This window comes from Micrasema longulum, unplaced genomic scaffold, assembly GCF_059751315.1.
Source record: "Micrasema longulum isolate JH-2025_06_02 unplaced genomic scaffold, ASM5975131v1 h1tg000100l, whole genome shotgun sequence".
NCBI lineage: Eukaryota > Metazoa > Arthropoda > Insecta > Trichoptera > Brachycentridae > Micrasema > Micrasema longulum.
Window position 1 is genome coordinate 89041 of NW_028277306.1, and position 22365 is coordinate 111405.

At 39.5% G+C, this 22365-nt stretch overlaps 2 protein-coding genes across 3 annotated transcripts in view; both read left to right on the plus strand.

Moving 5' to 3' along the window:
- The first annotated feature begins 1631 nt into the window (after nt 1–1631).
- Nucleotides 1632–6152, plus strand: Vps50 (vacuolar protein sorting 50). 2 transcript variants are annotated; one of them, XM_088237072.1, is made up of 2 exons: nt 1632–1806; nt 3273–6152. In XM_088237072.1, the coding sequence occupies exon 2, from the start codon at nt 3286–3288 to the stop codon at nt 6088–6090; it is 2805 nt and encodes a 934-aa protein (XP_088093198.1). In that variant the 5' UTR covers nt 1632–1806; nt 3273–3285; the 3' UTR covers nt 6091–6152. The 2 variants fall into 2 exon arrangements, with proteins under 2 accessions (XP_088093198.1, XP_088093189.1); XM_088237063.1 differs by lacking the exon at nt 1632–1806 and adding an exon at nt 1841–2052.
- Nucleotides 6153–7184: 1032 nt separating this feature from the next.
- LOC148284651 (uncharacterized) overlaps nt 7185–22365 on the plus strand; it is a 42124-nt gene continuing 26943 nt past the window's right edge. The window contains exons 1-9 of the mRNA XM_088237111.1: nt 7185–7336; nt 9495–9703; nt 12608–12853; nt 13596–13745; nt 15504–15625; nt 16333–16578; nt 18317–18514; nt 19813–20021; nt 21225–21400. Coding sequence (XP_088093237.1) covers nt 7303–7336; nt 9495–9703; nt 12608–12853; nt 13596–13745; nt 15504–15625; nt 16333–16578; nt 18317–18514; nt 19813–20021; nt 21225–21400 — 1590 coding nt within the window. The 5' untranslated portion in view covers nt 7185–7302. The remainder of the gene's footprint in view (nt 7337–9494; nt 9704–12607; nt 12854–13595; nt 13746–15503; nt 15626–16332; nt 16579–18316; nt 18515–19812; nt 20022–21224; nt 21401–22365) is intronic.

Below are 22365 nucleotides of genomic sequence, written 5' to 3' on the forward strand. Positions count from 1 at the left end.
TCAAGAATCAAAAACTGACAGCAGTCAGGCCATCTTGTTTACATCTACCAATCACAACCAGACGTTTATCGTGTTTCGAACGCTCATTGGACCAAAATACTAATGAAGAATGTTTATTTGAGATGTTCGCTGTACGTGCTCGTGTATTTTAAAGATGGCTGCTGGTTCTGTCAATTTTAATAGTGATGCGCACAGTACTGATTGAAAAGAATAATCGAATAAAAACAAAATTATTATAACAATGTTTTAAGTGTCCAAATGTTTGCAGACTAGCTGGATTTCCTCCCTAGGGAATTAATTAGATCTAAATGTGTTGCAACAGAGAGGAAAATCATTTTTGAGAAGGGAATATGGAAGTCTAGGCATCAACAGGCCCTGTCATTGGCTAATTTAAGTGGCCACTTTACACACTGTATATCATTCACAATTCTGCCTATGTTTGAGCATCCACATTTCCTCAACTCTTCCATCTGTTGACTTTTGTAAAGTAAAAGAGCTGAAACCGTTACCATGTGGGTGAGATTCATCCGGCTGAACCAATTCACCTACTAGGCAACGCCTGAATACCATTTTTTTTTAAATGTAGTTCTCCTTTTGCCAGTTATTTAATTCAACAATGTTTTGAGTACGTCCAAATATTTGCAGACCAGCTGGATTTCCTCCCCACTGAGTTAATTAGACTTGTTACAACAGAGAGGGAAAACATTTTATAGAAGGGCATATGGAGATCTTAGCATTTACAGGGCTTATGCCATGTCATAAGCTGGTTTAAGTGGTCACTTTACACAATGTGTAACACTCACCATTCTGCCTATGTTTAAACATCCACATTTCCCCAACTTTCTTGAAATGTTCTTCATCTCCGTTGTAATATGTTAATATTAACAGCTCCCCAGGGAGTTGAATCCCGTCCTTGTATACAAAAATTTTGAGAAACTCGAAATATTTTTATAAAAATATTCCTTATTATTAAAGGACAACAAAATATTTCAGTTTTATTTTGAACAATATTTTGAGTTTGTCCAAACTCTTGCAGACAAGGACTGGATTCAACTCCCTGGGGAGCTGTTTATATTAACATATGACAACAGAGATGAAGAACATTTAAGAAAAGGTAATATAGAAGTCTAGGCATTTACAGGGCTTATGACCTGTCAATGGCTGGCTTAAGTGGCCACTTTACACACTGTGTAACATTCACCGTTCTGCCTATATTTGAACGTTTTAGAACATTATTCTGTATAAAAAAAGAATAGGACCTATGTAAAAGTATAAATAAATAATAATCAAGAACGATGAAATATTGTCATCTGTGTCTAGTAAACGAGATTTAGGTATTTTACTTGACACCTAACTTTCTTTTACAATTCATATTGAACATTGTATTACATTTAGTTTTAAAGCTGATTTTGTATATTAATGTTGATTTATGTTTCAAGCATTGTATTAAAAAAATAAATTGACACGCCGGATACAAATGATTTTTCGTGTGTTAATATAAATAACTCCTTTGAAGTTACTACAAAGTTATGTCGTCACTTTTTCTGACAAATGTCATTCTAATCGTGTTATATTTTAATGACTAACTTGAATCGAATAGTCGATTATTTTTTATAATGAGTTATCTTCGCGACACTATCGTGCAGATCTCAGGTAGCTGTCAAAAGCGAAAATAACATTCAAAATTGGAATTTCCAAGATTTTGTGTTTGTTTGGGCGACGTATAGTTATTTGCTGCTGATGTACTGGCTTTTATCTTTTATTTGCTCAGTAATGAAGTCAGATAAGCAATTCTAATACTTAAAGGTATGTTGTGAGTTTATTTCACAGATGTCCAGTAAAACAATGCAGTAGCTTTTTGTGAAAAGATTACGATAAGATTGCAGATGTGGAACGAACGGATGATGACTGAGTGTTCTAAGAGAGATTTGGACGATCGGCCAGCAAATCTTGTCATGTTTAAAACAGACGATCGAATAGCGTGTGACAATACGAGCCTGGCCGAGAGTTGGAAGAAATATTCATGTTCCATCGTAGGAAGCATCGCAAATAGTGAGCATACGTCACATCTCTGTGGGATGTCAGACTTTTGGAAGAGTCCATGAGTCCAAAAGTCTGACATCCCGCCTGCGCGCATGTAGCGTTCAGGGCCTAAACATGTTTGGCCATAGAATTAAGAATAGTCCAGAAACGGCGTACGCGCATCAAACAGAAGGCGACTAAACTAGTCATAAATGAGTAGTTTTACGTTTTGACCCGTTAGTTTCTTTGCAGACGTCGCTCAGTACGCAACTCCCGATTTGAATTCAACTATGCCGTGCTGTGTCCTTTTAAAGTGTAGAAATACTGCTAGGGTCTTAAAGAAACAGGACGGCATCACATTTCATGTGTAATTAGCAAATTAATGTGTAAGTAGCAAATGCATTACGTAAAAATTGAATTATTTTTCCATCTGTCAGATTGGCGAAGAAATCAAAATGGACATTTCGTTAGTGTTGCCAGGGTAGTAAATTTTTTTACCCTACTTTCCTCGTCTAATGAGAGAACTAATGAAATTTGGACCTCGGATTAAACAACGCCGTGGTGGAAATTTGGCCGACATTATCTTTAAAACATCAAATATTATTTAACATGACATAAAAATATTCGTTTTATGCAAAATAAAATTTGTTTTATATTTTAAGTTCTAAGTTCATTAATTAAATTACTCTTATTAAATGACCCTTTACTTATCTACTCTGTTGCGTCAATCAATATTATTTTTTTTATTTTTTATAAACTTTTTTTTTGCACCACAACATTACAGTGGTGAATTACATCACAGAACACCCAGGCTTGAGAAAAATCACATTTTAATTTTTGTGTCCTCACCGGGAATCGAACCCGAAACCTTCCGTGTGTGAGTCAAGCGTTTTGACCGCTACACCACGGAGGCCGCGTGCACAATAAAACTTTAGAGAAATTAACAGATTGCTTTTTTTACCTTACATTTGTGTCATGATTATATTTTTTCCCGTCGTGCAACATTACGCGGCGACATCACGAATGCGCGCGGCGAAAGTTGGGCATAGTGGGGGGATTTTTTGACACAGTCTGATGTATTAAAATATGATTCTACGCTCCTTCTGGATTATTCTTGATTCTATGCCGTAGTTTAATAGTCTATTAACAAATAAAACAAAACTCCAGAACTTCCTCATTAGAGCTGACAAGTATATCACACAAAACTCAATTCAATCGCACCATTTTACTATGCTGTATTTATTTTTTAGTGCTGGACCCAAAATGAAAATGAGCGGTCTCCTCACCGTCAACAGCAGGACTATGGTTGCCGACAGTGGCACGGCAGACATGGAAGTCTTTAAAGAAATCGAGAAGGTGTATTTCTCCTCCAGCGATGAAATAGATCCGAATCGCTACGTCCTCGAGCGCGCCCCGTCCGACTGCAACGCCATCGAGGAGATGTTCATCCGCCTCAAGAGGCAGCAGCAGGTCGTGTCCAACAAAGCGCTCCATCTCATCTCGCAGAAGAGAGACCACTGCGACCGGGAGTTCAAGGTCATCACTCTGATTCAAACTCAGCTCGAAGACACGATCAAAACCTGCCGGCACGGCCGGCAGAAACTCAACTCGGCCAAAACCAATCTGACAACCAGCACGTTCGGAATCCTCGCCAACTTCAGGAAGCGGCAGATAGTACAGGGGCTGCTGCGGTCGCTGAACGTGATTAACCACCTCCAGCAGACGGAAGACGAGGTCCAAGTTCTGATGCGTGGTAAAGAATACGACGCCGCTATCCACCTCGTTCTCAAGGGGCAAAGAGCCGCCGCGGATCTCCGCCATTTTAAATGCGTGTCGTCTCTCACTCAGCGCTTGCAGGACACCCTCAACCTCGCCGAAGAACAGCTCGACGGCGTTTTGGCGAGCGTCTGTTACAAGTTCGACGCGGAGACGTACACCAAACTCCAAATGGCGTATTCGCTGCTGGATAAAACGCAAATCGCTATGGACCAGCTGCACATGCATTTCGCCTCCGCGATCAACATCTCTTCTCTCGAAGCCCTCAAGCAGCATCAGAAGGAAACGGACCAAGACCACATGAATCTCAAGGATCTCTGTTCCAACGTCAAGGAAACCAACGTGATCGTTTGCATGCTAGATCTGTGCGACCGGCTCTGGGCCGTCATGTTGAGCTACCACTGCGTAGTCGACTGGCATACCAAGCAGGACGAAACGGAAGACGCCCAACTCACCGCCATGTCGGAGTTCGAAGCCAACGTGAACAAAGAATACGTAAGACAAAAGCTGAAAAACGGGCTGATGAGAATATGGCACGACGTGCACTCCAAAGTCTCCACGTTCCTCGTGCAGTCCGGCCTTCCTCAGTACCCGTTTGAAAAATTTGTCCAGGTGCTGGGCATCTTGAAGCGGCTCACCGAAGTGGCCGAAGAGTTCTGCGGCGATACGTCCGAGAGCCTCCAGACTTTCATCAAAGACCAGAGTTTAACATATCTAAGAAATTACTACGCCGGACGTATGGAGGTCTTGCGAATATTCCTCGAAAATGAAAGCTGGGAGATCTGTCCCGTGAAATCTAGTTTCAACGTCCTTCAGCTCCAAGAGTTCGAGAAGGTTAAGAGACATATCAAGGCTTGTTCCGATGGGGGAAATGTAAAGCCCAAATCCAGGTATTCTTCTATGTCCACGAGAACCCTTTCGTCGGACGCGAGCTCATCCGTGCATTCTCAGGACGACAGCAACTACGTCGGGAAGTATTTCACGGGCAACCACAGACACACTCCTTTCCACATTTTCCGATCGGAGAGCGCGATCCACGACGATATTCCCGATCTCGATCTCGACGAATCCGACACGCAAACCGACCCTTCGGATGAAGAAGAACTGGAGGAATTGACGAGGGACTTTATCGACGAGAATCCCGCAGTTGCAAATGCGCAGAGTACGAACAAACAGACTGTGAAGAAGCGTTTGGATCCGGTCATCGTCACCAACACGACACTTTCCGTGCTGCGCGACTGCGGACAATATCTTCAGATGTGCCGCTTCCTCCGCCCGATCTCGTTCCAGGTGATCATGCTGATGAGCCAGATGTTCGACTATTATTTGTACTCGGTTCATTTCTTTTTTGCGTCCGATTTGAAAGTATCGTCGACGACGCTGTACTCGAACAAATTGAACTCGATGCTCAAAAGAATCGGAAACAATCTCATCACGTCCGATGCGCCTGACACGGCGACCGAAGTCGTAGAAGATTTAGGACGATCGCAAAAAAACATCAGACCGACGTCTTCTCAAACTATCGTCTTGCACAATCCGGAAAATCTGCACGGGCTCTCCGAACGCATCGTAGCGGTCGAAAGCCTCTTATTCTTGGCGAAACAGTTTGAAATTCTGCAGCCGTATTTAGAGAGTATCGTGTCGCCGCATCAAAGGATCATTCTCCAGACGTTTTACGAGCAGACCGTCGCCGCCGCTGTGGATTTGCGAATCCCGATTTTGATGTGCGTCGCTTCGCAAGTGTTCGACGTTCGCAAGGTTCTCGTCAGCATGTCGCAGGTGAATTGGGTGGTGAAGAACGTAATGACGCAGCAGAGCCCGTACGTGGATCACATTCTGCGCGATCTGCAAGTGTTCTCCATGCGACTGGACCAAGTTTCTCACACGGTCACCGTGTCGGCCGAAGTTCACGACGCTCTGTGGTCGACCGTGGCGAAATTTATCATTCACACGTTGGTCGAAGGGTTCTCGAACGTTTCCAAATGCTCGGACAGCGGGCGGGGGCTCATGCAGCTCGACTACACCCAGTTGCTGTCGAAGCTGTCGAAGGTGTCCGGTCTCAAGCCCGTTCCTTATCAAGAGTATGTCGTGACGTATGTCAAGGCGTACTACCTCACGAAACCGGATCTTGAAATATTTATTAAGGAGCATTCGGAATATTCCACTAAGCATTTAACAGCCCTCGTCAACTGCGCCTGTGATAGTAAAAGATCGAGGGAGGAGCTGATTGCGGCCATCGAAGAGAAAGAAAACCAGTCACCTATAAAGCATAGTGTTAAAAACCATCCTTAGGCCTAAGCGTTTTAATTTTTGTAAATACACTGTTATCTTTATAGTTAATAAAAAATATAAAATTCATTGGTGTACTGTACTTCTTCGAAGACCCTGTTGCTAGCCAGCACTCTCCCATCATCATCAATGGTCTTCCTGAACGGTGGGAGCCCGTAGGAGTGAAGAAGAGGCTCTTTCATCTGTTGATGCTTGGACAAACTCGAAATATTGTTGATAAATTACCTGGTCCATGAAGAAGTATAGAAATTGAAAAAATAACATTTTCAGGCGTTGCCTAGTCTAGTATGTAGGTGAAATAATTCAATTACACGAATCTCACCCGCATAATTAAAGGTTTCAGCTCTTTGACTTCACAAACATCAACAGATGAAAGAATTGAAGGAATATAGATGTTTAAATATGAGCAGAATGGTGAATGTTACACAGTGTGTAAAGTGGCCACTTAAGCAGGCCATTGACAGGTCATGCTCTGTAGATGCCTAGACTTCCATATTACCTTCTCTTAAATGTTCTTCGTTCATCTCTGTTGTAATATGTTAATATAAACAGCTCCCCGGGGAGTTGAATCTAGTCCTTGTCTACAAAAATTTGGACAAACTCAAAATATTGTTGATAAATTACCTGGTCCACGAAGAAGTGTAGAAATTGAAAAAATAACATTTTCAGGCGTTGCCTAGTCTAGTATGTAGGTGAAATTATTCAATTAGATGAATCTCACCCGTATAAATAAAGGTTTCAGCTCTTTAACTTCACAAACATCAACAGATGAAAGAATTGAAGGAAGATAAACGTTAAAATATGGGCAGAATGGTGAATGTTACACAGTGTGTAAAGTGACCACTTAAACCAGCCATTGACAGGTCATGCTCTGTAGATGCCTAGACTTCCATATTACCTTCTCTTAAATGTTCTTCGTTCATCTCTGTTGTAATTTGTTAATATAAACAGCTCCCCGGGGAGTCGAATCCAGTCCTTGTCTACAAAAATTAGGACAAACTCAAAATGCTGTTAGTCTACAAGGATTTGAACGCACTCAGAACGTGAGTTGTATGCCCCCACTCGCGGGGCGCCAGATAAAGACGGGGTCATTTTTTATCTTAAAATTGACCAATTGATACACAGAGAGAAAAACTGTGATAACACATTTAAACTGTGTTCCCAGTACATAAAGTACGGCCATTTCACTACTAGAGGTTGTGACTTTTACTCACCATGAAAACTCATGTGTTTACGTTCATTATTTTAGGTGAGTAAATAATCTTTTTAAATGTTTGACGATGAATCGTCGCGTCTTCTGATAAAACCCCCTGAATCCATTTTTGCTTATACAGTTAAACCTCTATCTATCGTTTTTAAAGGGACTTATTGAAATAAACTATGAATGTAGGAATAAGAGCTCAATTCTCAAATCATCAATAATCATCAAAACTCTTTATTGCTCACTAGTTCGACCCCATCTAGAATACGCTTCTCCTATTTGGTCTCCATTCTACAGGACTCATATTGACCACATCGAGTCTGTCCAGCTCCGTTTTCTAAGAAAAGTGGCATGGTCGCTCGGATTACAAAGGGGTCATTATTCCTGTTTTGAAATAGAGCAATCTCTTAATCTGTCTTCGTCGGAGAGACGTAGAACTGAGATGGACCCATGGTTGTTTATCTTAAGGAAATGTGGATGTTTAAACATGGGCAGAATGGTGAATGTTACGCAGTGTGTAAAGTAGCCACATAAACAACTTAATATATATATATATAGTTGGATAATTTACATGGCGCCATTTTTGTGAAAATCACCTCAAGGGCGCTGTACAATTAATAAATATCCCAGTACGTCTTGCAGCTACAGAGCGCATGGACGGTTGGGATTCTAGTTCCTCGTTTTCAATTAAGATCAATAAAAAATTATAACAGATAGGAGCTAGATTACAGGACGTCTTGCAGCTACAGAGCGCATAGACAGTTAGAAATTTAGCCCCCATTTACACATTTTAAAAATTGACAAATAAATTTAGTGTATTAATGATACTGATAATGGACCAACCATCTTGAAATAATTGTTAATAATCTGAGATATAACAGCTAAGTATTTACGCCCAGCTAAATACGATTAAAATGGTATATGATCCACTTGTACAGTCATCGCTTTCCAATGGATTCATTGGATGGGGGGAGCTTACAACAACCATTTTAAACCATAGTTCAAAAATCTATCCTCAAAAGAATGCTTCACAAAAATCTCACTTTTCCCTCTTTCCAGTTGTTTCAAGAAGCTTAACTTTTAGATCTACGGCAAATATATTGTTTTCAATGTTTAAAATATATATTTAAGAACCAAAATTTATTTACAAGCAATTCAAATAGATCAAGTCAAAGAAGGAATCGTGTGTTAGAAATAGCACATTGTAAAACGAGACGGGGCCAGCACAGAGACATGCATATTTTATAGGCCCAAAATTTTTTTATTTTTTTTTTACTGATAATATTTCATTGCTTCTAATATTTATTTATATTAATATTTATTTTAAAATAATGTGACCTCACTGTCACTGGGGCACTGGGGTTACCCGTGCCGAGGACACAGGACACAACAATATACTTTTTGGGAATATTTTTACATTTGAGAATAAATAAAGAAGACTAACTTAAAAAACAGAGATTATTAACAAAATGTTCAAACAAACAAACGATTATTCCTACTTTTGACATGTCCATCTTCAAGTATTTGATGGACTTGGTCGTGCCAAGTCTTTCTCGGCCTTCCTGTATTTCTGCATCCATTGTAGATCCTTTTAGCCGTTCTTTCATTGTCCACTCGCTCTACATGTCCAAACCAACGCAGCACCCCCTTCTTGATTCTGTCAATAATGCGTGTCTCAGCCTTACACACTTTGCGGATCTCGACATTTGTGCACCTATCATGCATCGTTTTACCACACATTCGCCTGAGGGATCGCATTTCGACAGCATTCAACCTACTTTCATCATTATTTTTCCAATTCCATACTTCGCTCCCATACATTAGAGTTGGCACTAGAACTCCGTTGTGAACTGCTAGTTTAGCCTCCTGCGATAATCATTTGTTTGCCAAAGTAGATTTTAGTGCACCGTTCACCCTGTTCCCGGCACTCACCCTCCTTTCAATATCTTTCTCGGCCTTTCCGTCCCTAGTAAACATACTTCCCAGGTACACAAATTCTTCTACCTGATTCAGAATATCTCCGTTCACGCTGATACTAGGTATTTATGTTTATAACTAATTTGTGTACATCTATATTATTTATATTACAAAACGCACAATGAAAGAACAAAAACCTAACACAAGCTATACACTTGTGGAGCAGTTGATTCAATCTTGGTTTGGGCGAATGAGACAATCCAATTATTTGTTGCTTGTTTGGTTTTAGGGGTTGCCGTTGTCGGGCGGGCGAACGAAATATCTCCATCGCCTTTGTTCCGCAGTCCTGGCCAATACGCGTTTGCTTTCACCGCAAGGGGCGAGAGCGGATTCTCTGTGCCCGTGAACGCCAAATCCCGATTCGCCATCGTGGGCACTCTGAAAGTCGCCGTGCCGTCCAAGGGGCTCTCCTTAACAATCCAGCTTGAGGATGTGAAGGTAAATAGCTGTGGATTGGAGTAATCTTGGAGTATCATATTCAACAAGACTAATACAGTCCACGCAAATAAACCAGAGACTGAAATTCCGAACCTCATTATTAATAGCATTGTATTCTCAGGATCATAATACATTGGGTTTTTTCATTATGAGACTTACATTTCTTCAAAATCAATAGACATGATCATAAATTGGATACTAAAATTGAAATGTCATTTCATTAAATTCTGGATTTGCATCCGTCTGCCTCTGAGATACAAAATTGTTTAATAAATTACCAGACAAAACGAAACAAAAGACTCCGACAACCTTAACAAAAGATTAACAAACTACAACAGCTAAGCGTTGAAATTTTTCACGCAGGTATATAAGAGCGTTAGGACTATGAAGTACACTGAACAGAAGTGAGAGGGAGTGATAGTCTCTCCGCTGTCTAATTTTGAGCCATTTCAGTTGCCTACGATAATCAGAAATGTGGTCATATTTCCTAAGACCAAAAATGTACCTTATGCATGTATTCTGAAGTGTTCAAGTTATGACGTTCAAGCTTATGACCTGTCGTTGGCTGGTTTAAGTAGCCACTTTCCACACTGTGTAACATTCACCGTTCTGCCCATGTTTAAACGTGCAAAATTCCTCAACTCTTTCATCTGTTGACTTTTGCGAAGTAAAAGAGCTGAAACCTTTATCACGCGGGTGAGATTCATCCGGCTGAACCAATCCACCTGATGGGTGATGCCAAAAATGTTTTCCCTCTGTTGCAACAAATTTAGATCTGAATAACTCCCTAGGGAAGAAGTCCAGCCTGTCTGCAAACATTTGGACATACTTAAAACATTGTTGAAAAATTATTTAGTTAAATGAATTAACCCGTAAGGGTTTATAAATTTCACGTTTTGAGTATGTCCAAATGTTTGCAGATTTCCTCCCTAGTGTTATTTAAAAAAATATATAAATATAAGCGTTTTTATAAATTACCTAAATATTCAAATTTTGGTGATCATTTTCAACGAATTGTAAATAACACACTTTTAGAAAATGGGAATCAAGTTGGGGTAGAGTGGGGCTCGAACCTCGGACCACAACCCGATTTAAATAATATAGTTTACCTAGACAAGAGAGATTTTTATAATAATTTTATTAAAATCATTATTTAAATTTAACAAGTAAAAATCCTGCAAAAGGAAATCGACTGGAGATCAGTCAGTCTCATGATGAATCTGGTTTTTAGAGTTTGCCGTGCATGAATCTTTTGAAATTGCTCGTGACTTGAATGATTGATCGCGTCTGTCCTGTACGCAGGTATTTTGCCAGTGGGTGATTTTTTTTGTATATGTACTTCTAAAACAAAAAGTTTCGTAAGTGAGTTGAAAGTATGTGATTTTGGTTCATATATTGGATAAATTTTGGTTTAAAGTTTCACAAATCGGCCGCTAGATGGCAGGATATTTTAATGTTTTTATTTTGATTAAATAAAATAATATCTAAATCTACGTTTACGTGCGGTTTTTGGGAACACAAAAAAATTACGTGAGTATTTAGTTTGTAGTGAATTAAAAAAAATGTACTTTTTAGTACTGAAAAAAATGTACAGCTCCCCAGGGAGTTGAATCCAGTCCTTGTCTACAAAAATTTGGACAAACTCAAAATATTGTTGATAAATCCACCCGGTCCATGAAGAAGTATAGAAATTGAAAAAATAACATTTTCAGGCGTCGCCTAGTCTAGTATGTGGGTGAAATAATTTAATTAGATGAATCTCACCCGCATAAATAAAGGTTTCAGCTCTTTAACTTTACAAACATCAACAGATGAAAGAATTAAAGGAATGTAGATGTTCAAATATGGGCAGAATGGTGAATGTTACACAGTGTGTAAAGTGGCCACTTAAACCAGCCATTGCCAGGTCATAAGCCTTGTAGATGCCTAGACTTCAATATTACCTTATTTTGTATGTTCTTCATCTTTGTTGTAATATGTTAATAAATATTTATGTTCTTATGATTTACCTTCATTATTTATTTATTAGAAAATGAGAATCAAGTTGTGGTGGAGCGTGGTGCTATGCTTGGACCTCTGATCCCTGGGTCGGCGACACTACACTTAAAGGGTGAAATTTCACAGTGCCCGAGATTCTAATAATTCAAATGAGGCCCGAAGGGCCGAATTTCCTGGCGTGTAACTGTCGGCGATAACCTACTGTTGCGTACTAGTAAATAAATAACTGTAAAACAATAAATACTCATGCCGTTATAGAGTTTTGCCGCGGTGTGAAATGGGCCAATCATGAGATATCACGCAGTGGGCTCGTGGTTTGCGCGTTTTTTTTCATTGAGGAAGTTCAGTAGTTTTTTTTTCAAATTTTTTATTTGTTAATAGACTGTTAAACTACGTCAAAAATATTTTTTTTAAATTTTTATATATCGTATTATCGGCGCTACGATTTTTCAAAGTTTTGTATTTCTGAAATAACTCCGCGTGTAACGTCAGAGGTTCATTTCCGCTTATTCTCATTCAGTTCTTCCCATTGGTCCAGAAGCGACGAGCAGACCGGAAATCTTCCATAGCCGTCAGATCATAGGTCGATTCACATGAACCGGTGACGTCATTTAAAGTAGTGCGTTTTTATCAAAATATTTTTTATTATTTTTTCTGTACATTTTCAAGAAACTTTGCAGTACAATTTAATGCTCTAATTTTTACCCCGCGTAAGAAAACATTTTTTGTATCCAATTTCCCGTAGGGCTGAAGTTCCTCATTGTGTCTGTATGTATTATAAGCAAATGTGTTTGTCTGATGGACTGAATAAGTTTGTAAATAAATAATTTAAATACATTGCAACAAACAGTATAGCGAAGAAAAGTTAATATGCTCATGCTTTTTGTAATCTGTCTTTGTTTCTAGCACGCGTCAGTAGGCGGGAAGCAAGACAAGGCCTCGCTCGACGGCCGCCCGGCGCTGTCGGACCTCCCCGGCGACGCGGGGCCTCTGCTCGCCCCGTTCCTGCTGCACCTCCGGTCCGACGGCACGGCCAGCTCCATCAGTCTTGCGGCTGCAGAGCCGCTGTGGGCCGTCAACATGAAGAGGGCCATCGCGGTCACGCTGCAGATGAACAACAGAGAAATGCCCGGCGCCTTTAAAGTCAGCGAGGTATGAAAAAACATATTTTTCTTACCTCTTTATTCCTTAAGACTCATTATTTCTGGCTGCGATACGATCCCACTTACAATTCGATGAAGCTCACACTTACTCCCACACTAATACATAAACACACATCTACACTTACTCTCATACAAATACACATAAACACACCCCTGTGTTGTAACACAATTTAATAATACGTATGATTCTTATTTGGAAACTTTGCTGGTCTGTCTTTAAACCGTATTTTTAAAAAATGTTATTATTTCATTGTTGTCTTTTTGTTTCTTTAAAATAAACAATAAATACAAAGATAACTTTTATTAAAAAATAAAATTGATTATTCTACTGCATATAAGTAAAAAATTACATTGATTAAAAAAATACATAAAAACATCTGTTCAAAAACGCTGTTGTGAGGCGAGCGCACACAACTTCACTTCGCAAGGCTGCTGCCACCCAGCCATTATATCTGCAACTCAAATCGCACAGTAAATGAGTCAACATTAAATTTTGGTTTTCATAATTTCGCGGAGCACTTGCAGCAGCTCGCGGAGCACCAGTTAAGAACCACTGATTTACACAGTCGACGTTTTGATGACGTCATCCGCCGCCCCATGACGGCCGCTAGGTGACAGTACCGCTTTCCCAGGAAACCATAGATTTTCCTCCTGTCAAAGTGATCGCTTCACCATTCTGGCTGCGTTTGAACATCCGCATTACTTTGATTCCCCGTCTGCTTCTGTTCCAGCCTTGCCTTCACGGGACGTGCGTCGTCGAGTACAGTTCTGCGGACGAACGAACTGTTAGAAAGAGCAACAATGTTCCGACCCTCGTGCCGTCTCCTTCGCACAGGCTCTGGATCTCTGTCATGCCAGACATCTGTACCAAGGACATCAAGGTAAATTGTTCCATGAGACCAAATATGGCCGTAAATAGGACACATAAGTACTATGTCTGTAATCATAGAATTAAGAATAGTCCAGAAACCGCATACGAGCATCAAACAGAAGGCGACTCAACTAATCATAAATAAGTCGGTGTACGTTTTGACCCATTAGTTTCTTTGTAGACGTCGCTCAGTACGCAACTCCCGATTTGAATTCAACTATGCCGTGTTGTGTCGTCTTAAAGTGTAGAAATACTGCTTGGATCTTAAAGAAACAGGATAGTATCACATTTCATGTGTAATTAGTAAATGAATGTGTGAGTAACAAATACAGTACTTAAAAATTTAATTATTTTTCCATCTGTCAGATTGTCGAAGAAATCAAAATAGGCATTTCGTTAGTGTTGCCAGGGTAGTAAATTTTTTTACCCTACTTTTCTCATCTAATGAGAGAACTAATGAAATTTGGACCTCGGATTAAACAACGCCGTGGTGGAAATTTGGCCGACATTATCTTTAAAACATCAAATATTATTTAACATGACATAAAAATAACCGTTTTATGTAAAATAAAATTTGTTTTATATTTTAAGTTCAAAGTTCAATAATTAAATTACTCTTTTTAAATGACCCTTTACTTATCTACTCTGTTGTGTCAATAAATATTTCCGCGTGCACAATACAATTTTAGAGCAATGAACTGATTGCTTTTTTTTTTACCTTACATTCGTGTTACGATTATATTTTTCCCCATCGTGCAACATTACGCGGCGACATCACGAATGCACGCGGTGAAAGTGGGGCATAGTGGGGGGATTTTTGGACGCAGTCCGATGTATTCAAATATGATTCTACGCTCCTTCTGGACTATTCTTAATTTTATTGTAATACATGTATTGGCCAAATCTGTCTGTCACATCTAAAAAGCAATGTTTGTATGTGTGTCCTCTATAGATTGCATAACTTCTGGACCGATTTACCTGCGGTTTTCCGCGAAATGTAGATCTTTGTCACGACTATATTTATAGCTCTTAAAATCTTCAATTTATTAAATAGAAAAAAGTTATAAGCGTAATTTTTTTTTATTCTTAATTTTGCATACGTCAAACTCCGGTTTTCTCACCAACAGAGGGGTGTACTTATGTGGGAATACGATTTTAAAAAATGTATTGAACTTAATATTATTTTAATATTACCAAAAATCCAGTAAAAATAAATAAATGGATAAAAATTGATTAAAAGGAATTTAAGGAAAGAATCTGGTTGAGATCCACAAAAAAACAAATACTGTTTGTAAACATTCAAAACAAACTTTTTTTGTACACAAAAAAAAAATCTTTAAATTTGTTTGTCAATGCATTCTCCTCGAACGCAACCCTGGTAGATCGATGAATAAAACATTTATGCTCTTTTCTTATTTTTTACACATTCGATTGAAGATTTTAATATCTACGAACACGCACAGCGCAAAGATCTACATTTCTCTGAAAACCGCACGGAAATCGGTTAAGCCGTTTAGGAGTTCAGTGACATCACACGTATAGAGGAATTATATATATATAAAGATCTACTCTAATTTAGCAATAGCAATAGCAAAGCACTGCTGGGTTCAGCTCGTTGGATATAAAAAACGCTTTCTTACACGTGAAAAAATTAGAGGATTTAATTGTACAGCCGAGTTTTTCAAAAATGTATTTTAACAAAGTCAAAATGTTACACCGGGTATTTTAAGGCTCAGTTTTATAAAAAATTCTGAATTCTTTTTTTTAGAACCCTCTGATTGGAAACTCTGAAAAATGGTACACTCTGGATGACCTCGGAATGAAGACGCTTGAATCTTTCGGGTCTATAGAAATACATTATCATAAACACATCCTAGTTTCGTCTGTCAAGTAAGTACCGTAAAAGCATCCAACATGAGACTTCAATGTAATTTGAGACGTAACTTCCGCGGCACATAAAATTATATGTGGTATCATTGCTACTCCAGCAGCGCTAGCAGTGTCCTTCCAAAGTGTTTGCTTGTGAACGTGTAATAGAGTATTATCACTCGGAGGAATATCGGATTTAACCTACTCTACAAATAAAAGATTTTTTAAAGATTCTCCTAGTGTTTATATAAGCCCAAATAATGAATATTTTCATTCATTATTTTCGTTTGGAAAATAAGGTCTTTCGAAAACGATAGTTTCGTTAGTTGGTATTAAATTTTGTCACAGAAGTTCACGAGTAATGCATTCATTTAAATGTTGGCAATGCCACAGACCACAGATATTGAAGGAGAAATACAAGGAGAGTTGTCTATGCATATTATCTCAAATAAACCTACCTACACAAAAAGCAGAAAATTGTAAATATGAATGAACTTACTTTACACAAAAAGCAAAAGAATTAACTCACCCAACACAAAAAGCAAACAAAAATGATAAAGAATGAACCCACCTAACACAAAAAGCAGAAATTTTAAAATCATAATGATCTAGGTTTTCCAAAAATTTCAAAACGTAAAATAAGAATCTGCTGACTTTACTTCACACGAAAATCATTACCCGCGGGTCCTTCGTTCGCCCCTGGCCTAATCTTATTCTTATTATTTTAGTATGACACTCGAAAGAAAAAACGCGTCGGAGACGGCTCCGCCGATTTCCGGGGAGTTTCCGGTGTCTTCCGGCTTGTCTTTTGAGCCCCCGAGCGCTGACGACCCCACCGGGAGCAGGGCCGCCCCGAAAGGACCCGAGCTGCAAGAGGAACTCTTCAAAGCGCTGTCCCAAGCCGCAGACGGGCTGGAGCAACATGGGCCCAGGGACACGCTGCTGAGAGACAAATTGCCTTATGAAATTCACAGGTAACTTCACATGCTGGTATCGCAGGAAATGAGAGAGGGGATGAACGAGCAAGAGCCGCAACTTGTAAAAGAACGGCACCTTTCTTCTCAGAATTTCCCCATAGCTTTGCCAAACGTTGGGAGGATCATCACCGCGCTTCTTCTACAGCTAAAATCACTAAACCCGACGCTAGCTGATGCAGCACTTCCGTCGTCATCACCAAAGTACTTTCGAAACGGCCCAAATCTTTACCGGACACGGAGCCACGAGAAGTTACCCATACAGGTTTAAATGAAGGAATGATGACTATTGTCCATGCGATGATATTTCTTCACAGAGTATCGAACATCTGTTATTTCAGTGCCCATTTTTCAGTTTACAACGCCATAATCTTGAAGCAGAATGCAGGAAAGATGGAATACCCTTAACAGATATCCAAACTGTTGTTAAAAGTAGTTATCACGCGCCATTGTTCTTGGACTTTGCAACAATGGCGATTGGACTCATAAAGGTAAAAAACCAAAATCAGTGATCGAACATCCCATTTCCAAGACAAACGAAAACAATTTTTTCCGAGTACCTTAGCCTTGTACACGTAAGGCTACTAAATACAGAAGTCCAAATTTACCTAGATACATCGATTCGACGTGCACATATTTTGGAAAAGTAATTTCATATTTTCCGCTGTATTTCAATGCTTTATAAAAAGTTTTATAATCATCCGATTCAAATCAAATATGCGTCGTTCTGTTTGATAACTTGTTGTCAACGAGAATCCAACTTCACAATACCCTTTTCGTAGAAGCCCTTGTCCCTATTGGCAAAAAGCTCGGACAACCAATTTTCTCATGCCTCTATCGAAGCCAAATTTATACCCCCAAGCGCGTCGGCCATAGGCAGAAACGGGCAATAGTCACTCGGTGCCAGGTCTGGACTATAGGGTGGATGCATGAGAACTTCCCATCCGAGCTCCCGGAGTTTCTGGCGCGTCATCAAAGATGTGTGTGGCCTGGTGTAGTCCTGATAAAACACGATTTTTCTCCTATTCACCGATGCTGGCCGCTTCTGTTTGATCGCAGTAGAGAGCAGAATTGAGCGTTTGGCTATAGGGGCTCTTAGTAGAGTATTCCCTGCCAATCCCACCAAACATACAGCAACACCTTCCTGGCCGTCAGTCTTGGCTTAGTCGTGGTCTGGGCCGCTTCTCTTATCCTCCGAGGTCACCATCTTAAAATTTTAGGTGTCCATCTTGTCCATGCAACATGCAACATGTCCTGCCCATTGCCACTTCAGTCTTGCTACGCGATCCATGATATCCGCTATTCCTGGCCTTGATTATGATGACGTCAAACCTCACGGTTTTGTAATCGCTCCGTAGATAAATACAAACGGTCATTAAGCATACCATCTTGGTAATCGTCAAAAGTCATATAAAAATCACGTTCAAAAGAGAATTTTTCGCTTGAAATGGAATTTATTGGATTATACTAAAATACCATTTTCATAAAAATACTATTAACTATTTTAAATTTGAATGAAGTAAGGAACGTTGACTAAATTTTCGGGGTCATTCATTGGTTGGATTCGATTATATGACAAGTAGAAAGAGATAGTACAGAAGTTAAGTGTACCGTCTCGGAAGAAAACGTTCATAATTACAGCCCTGGTATAACATTTGTCCCCTCCCACTGGTCTAGGAGCCCCCCACTTACAGCCACGCAAATCCTGTACGTCTGTCGAACCTTCCATCGGTTTCAGAATCATGTCCACGATGACATTTGCGAGTCTCAAGGCCGTGCATGACGAACTGAACCTGGGCACCAGCTACCATCGGGAGACCATGAAGAACATCTTCCTGGAAGCGCTGCCGCAGTGCACCAACCCCGCCAGCTCGCTGCTGGTGCGAGACTTGGTGCAGCAGGGGAAGTCGGGCGAGGCCACGCTGACGATGCTGAGGTAACCATTTTGAAAACTAGCCAAAGCTTATAGTAATAATGCCTACCTAGAGAGAAGCCCTAACACTATGCTTCATAGAACGCAAGCGATGTTGGTTTGTTGGTAGCAATCAATTGGTGGCCATTTTGTTTTATTTGACAACATAAACATAACGGTATTTTGATATAACGGTCTAAATGAGGTTATTAAAAGGAAACGTGTTCGAAATTTCCTTTATACAAATATATTTCCATATTTTCTCCATGGATTATGGCACAAAAGCAGCGATTTTTCACACACCATAGATATTTGCGATTGGCGCGTCTTTATCATTTTGCGCTTTCGATAAATTGTTTCTTATTTTATCCGCCGTCTTCGGACGTATGGTGGTTGCGCCACATGTACTATGTTTAATGTGTATTGCACATTTACTAGGTTGCTGCGTTAAATTTATTGCTACCTACTGAGCCCTAGTTGAGATGTTGCGATTATACTACTGTGGCAGTGGCGTGCGTTCCATAAACACACATAAACCGTGCCTACCCTACTAGAATGTCATTAAAATAATATCAAAAATATAAGTAACTATTTTTAAAATTTGAAAAACGCGCCAGAGATAATTCGGTTAAGTAGTGTATTGTGCCTATCAGCGCGCTGCTATCGGCCTGGGTCGTGAGAAGCGCGAACTACAAATGCCTATTTCTTTCATATGAACATAACGCGTATGCGGGAACGAAATGTGTATGTGTGGGTTTTATTTCAGTTGTAATTACGCGTGTATATGTAAGCTAGTAGGCAGTGCTTTTCGAACGTTGGTAGGAACATTGTTTTAGAAAGAACAAACGAACACGTTACTGATATCTAGCGTTTTTTTCGATTATTATTTAATAAAAGACAGTCATGTCGAATAAATAACCTCAAATTGGTTTCTATTATAATTATACAATCGAGAGTATTTATGTTCCGCGTTTATTAAAAAAAAATATACAGCCTGCTGCGAGAGAGAGGTTTGAACATTAAGGTTGGAAAAACCCCAGTACTAGGTAGGTAATTACATGAATTTGTATTGGGGTTCGGTGGCAAAGTAAATAAAGATAACGCATAGCAACGCCAAATCCGCGAACCAGCAAAAAACGTCATAATTTTGACGAATGAAAAAGGTACAGACACTGAAAATTTTATTCTGATTCTGAAGCCTCAATTAGTCCAACAAATACAAGTACCTGTTCATCAAATTTCTCCGCCATCGTATTTCCTCTTAAGCAGGAGAACGATGACCGAAGAGCCAAATTAGGCGTTAAATTGTCGTTACTTTGTAGAAAGATGCCTTTCTGCGTGCAAGGCTTGGGACCCGAGCTGCTGGGCGAGATGGCCCTTTTGCTGAAGCTCGGCCAAGAGCAGCCCGCAGTGGTGCGTCACGCGGCCGTACTGGCCCACTCGACCCTCGTGTTCCGGACCTTCATATCCGGCGCGTGTACTGAAGACATGTTCGAGGAATACGTCCAGCTTTACTTCTCCAGATTTACGGGTAAGTTTTAGTCAAAACCTTAATTATCATCACCATTCCACGTCTGCTCCCTGGTTAAAGCATTTAGGGTCCTCAAAGAACCCCTTCTGTTAGCGGCCAGCTCCTGTGCAACCCCCCAAAGTCAAGTTACACAATTAGTACATTTAGTGTGACATAGGGTTTGAGCTCCTACCCCAGTTAGAAATTAACAGAAGACATGAGGTTGCTGTTTAATGAGTATTTATTACATGGCGAATAAGATACAACACTTGGTTGTGTAGCGTAAGATGGGTTGAAGAAACTGCACTTGAACTACATGCTGCAACTGAGTGACTGCTTTGAGCTGGACAACTGACTGATCTGAACTGGGCGTTGACTGCGCCCTGTGGTCTCTTTATAGGCCACGTTCCTTTGTTGTTAATTTCTTCATGGTAGGGAAAATGTTAATGTACTGCAGGACGATGCTCTCGTGTTTTGCAGAATGTAATGTATAAAAGTCAATAGAAAATGCTGACTTGCTTTCTGGAGTCATGACTCTATATTTCAGGTGAAATTATTTAGCACGTGTGGGTGTGTCATCGATCATGGACTATGAACCACACAGTTATTTACTTTTTAAAATAAATTCCACAACTCGGAAAAACCGGTGAAATGAACAAAATTTTGAGTTTTTACAAATTTATGAAGACAAGAACTGATTTTTACCCCCTCGTAGATTCTTGTAGATTGATTGGTCAGTGACGTCTTTGCGACCTGTGTAGGTCTATTTTGCAGTGCCCCATGCACCACTGGTTGTGGGAAGGGCGTTGATGATGGCGATGAAGCAGAGGCAGAATGGTGAATTTTGTAAAGTGACCACTTACAGCAGCCAATGACAAGTCATAAGCCCTGTTAATGCCTATACTTTCATATTCCCATCTCAAAAATGTTCCCCTATCTCTGTTGTAATTTGTCAACGGGCGATGTTCATGGATTTAAGTATCGCTCATTACATAAACCAAACCAAGGCTAGTATTTTAAATGCTCTTGCGTGGGTATAAAATCCTTGGCTAGCGCGTAATTTACGTACAGATTACGCGCTAGCAAAGCGTCTCTACTCCTATTCAGAGTGCCAGCCAAGAATTTTTCGCTAACAAACTGTGGAGCTGTATTTTCAATTTTATAAGGGTCCAAGATTCGTTCCTTGAGGTATTCCTGAAATCGATATATTTTTTTTAATTCCAGAGAGTTCTGATTACGCCGATCGCCTGACCTGGTTGACCGGTCTTTCCAATCTCCAGCTGCAACAGGTGAGGACCTACCTGGCTCCCGTCATAGGAGGAAGGTTAGGACACTCGCAGCACGAGCGATTCCTCGCTGTTTGGGCTACAATGCCCTTAGCTCATCTGTATCCACAAGAAGTAAGAAAAATACTTAGTTTGTTCTATTTCATAGTTTCATTAATTGGGATAAAATAAAATGCCTTAAATTGCTTTCAAGGCTACTTAAATAATAGATTTCAAATAACTAAAGTTAATAATATTATTTCAGATCCAATCGAAAATAATTTTGGAGTACCCTAAGGCTCAGTGCTAGAGCCTATATTGTTAACCATATTTATATATTTTCTTTTATTTTATTGTAATACATATGTAAATATGGCTTCTGCGGATAATATGGATTTATTTTTCTGTACATATCGGCAGTTTAGCAGCTATCTGCTTTCTATTCATTAATTTCTAACTTATGTTTACAGTCTGCATTACATGATGGGACAGCCCGTAAAGTAATGCAGACTACAGTTATTGTCAAATAAATAAATTAATTAACACATTACAACTGAGATGAAGAACATATTAGATAAGGTTATATAGAAGTTTAGACATCTAGAGGGCTTATGACATGTCATTGGCTGGTTGAAGTGGCTCCTTTACAAACTGTGTAACATTCACCATTCTACCCATATTTGAACATCTATTTTCCTTCAATCCTTTCATCTGTTGATTTTTTTGAAGTTAAAAAAAACTGAAACCTTTATTTATGCGGGTGAAATTCTTCTAATTTAATTATATCACCTACATACTAAGCAACGCCTGAAATTTTAATTTTTATACTTCTTCATGGACCAGATGGATCTATCAACAATATTTTGAGTTTACCCAAATTTTTTAACTCATGACAGGTCATAAGCCCTGTAGATGCCTTTATTTTTATATTGCCTTCTCTAAAATGGTTTTTTTCTCAGTTGCAATATATATTAACAGTTTCCTAGAGAGTTGAATCCAGTCTTTGTCTACAAAAATTCGGACAACCTCATACTATTGTTAAATAAATATATGTAAATGACATCGGTGAATCTCTAAAATATTGTAAAATCCAGCTTTTT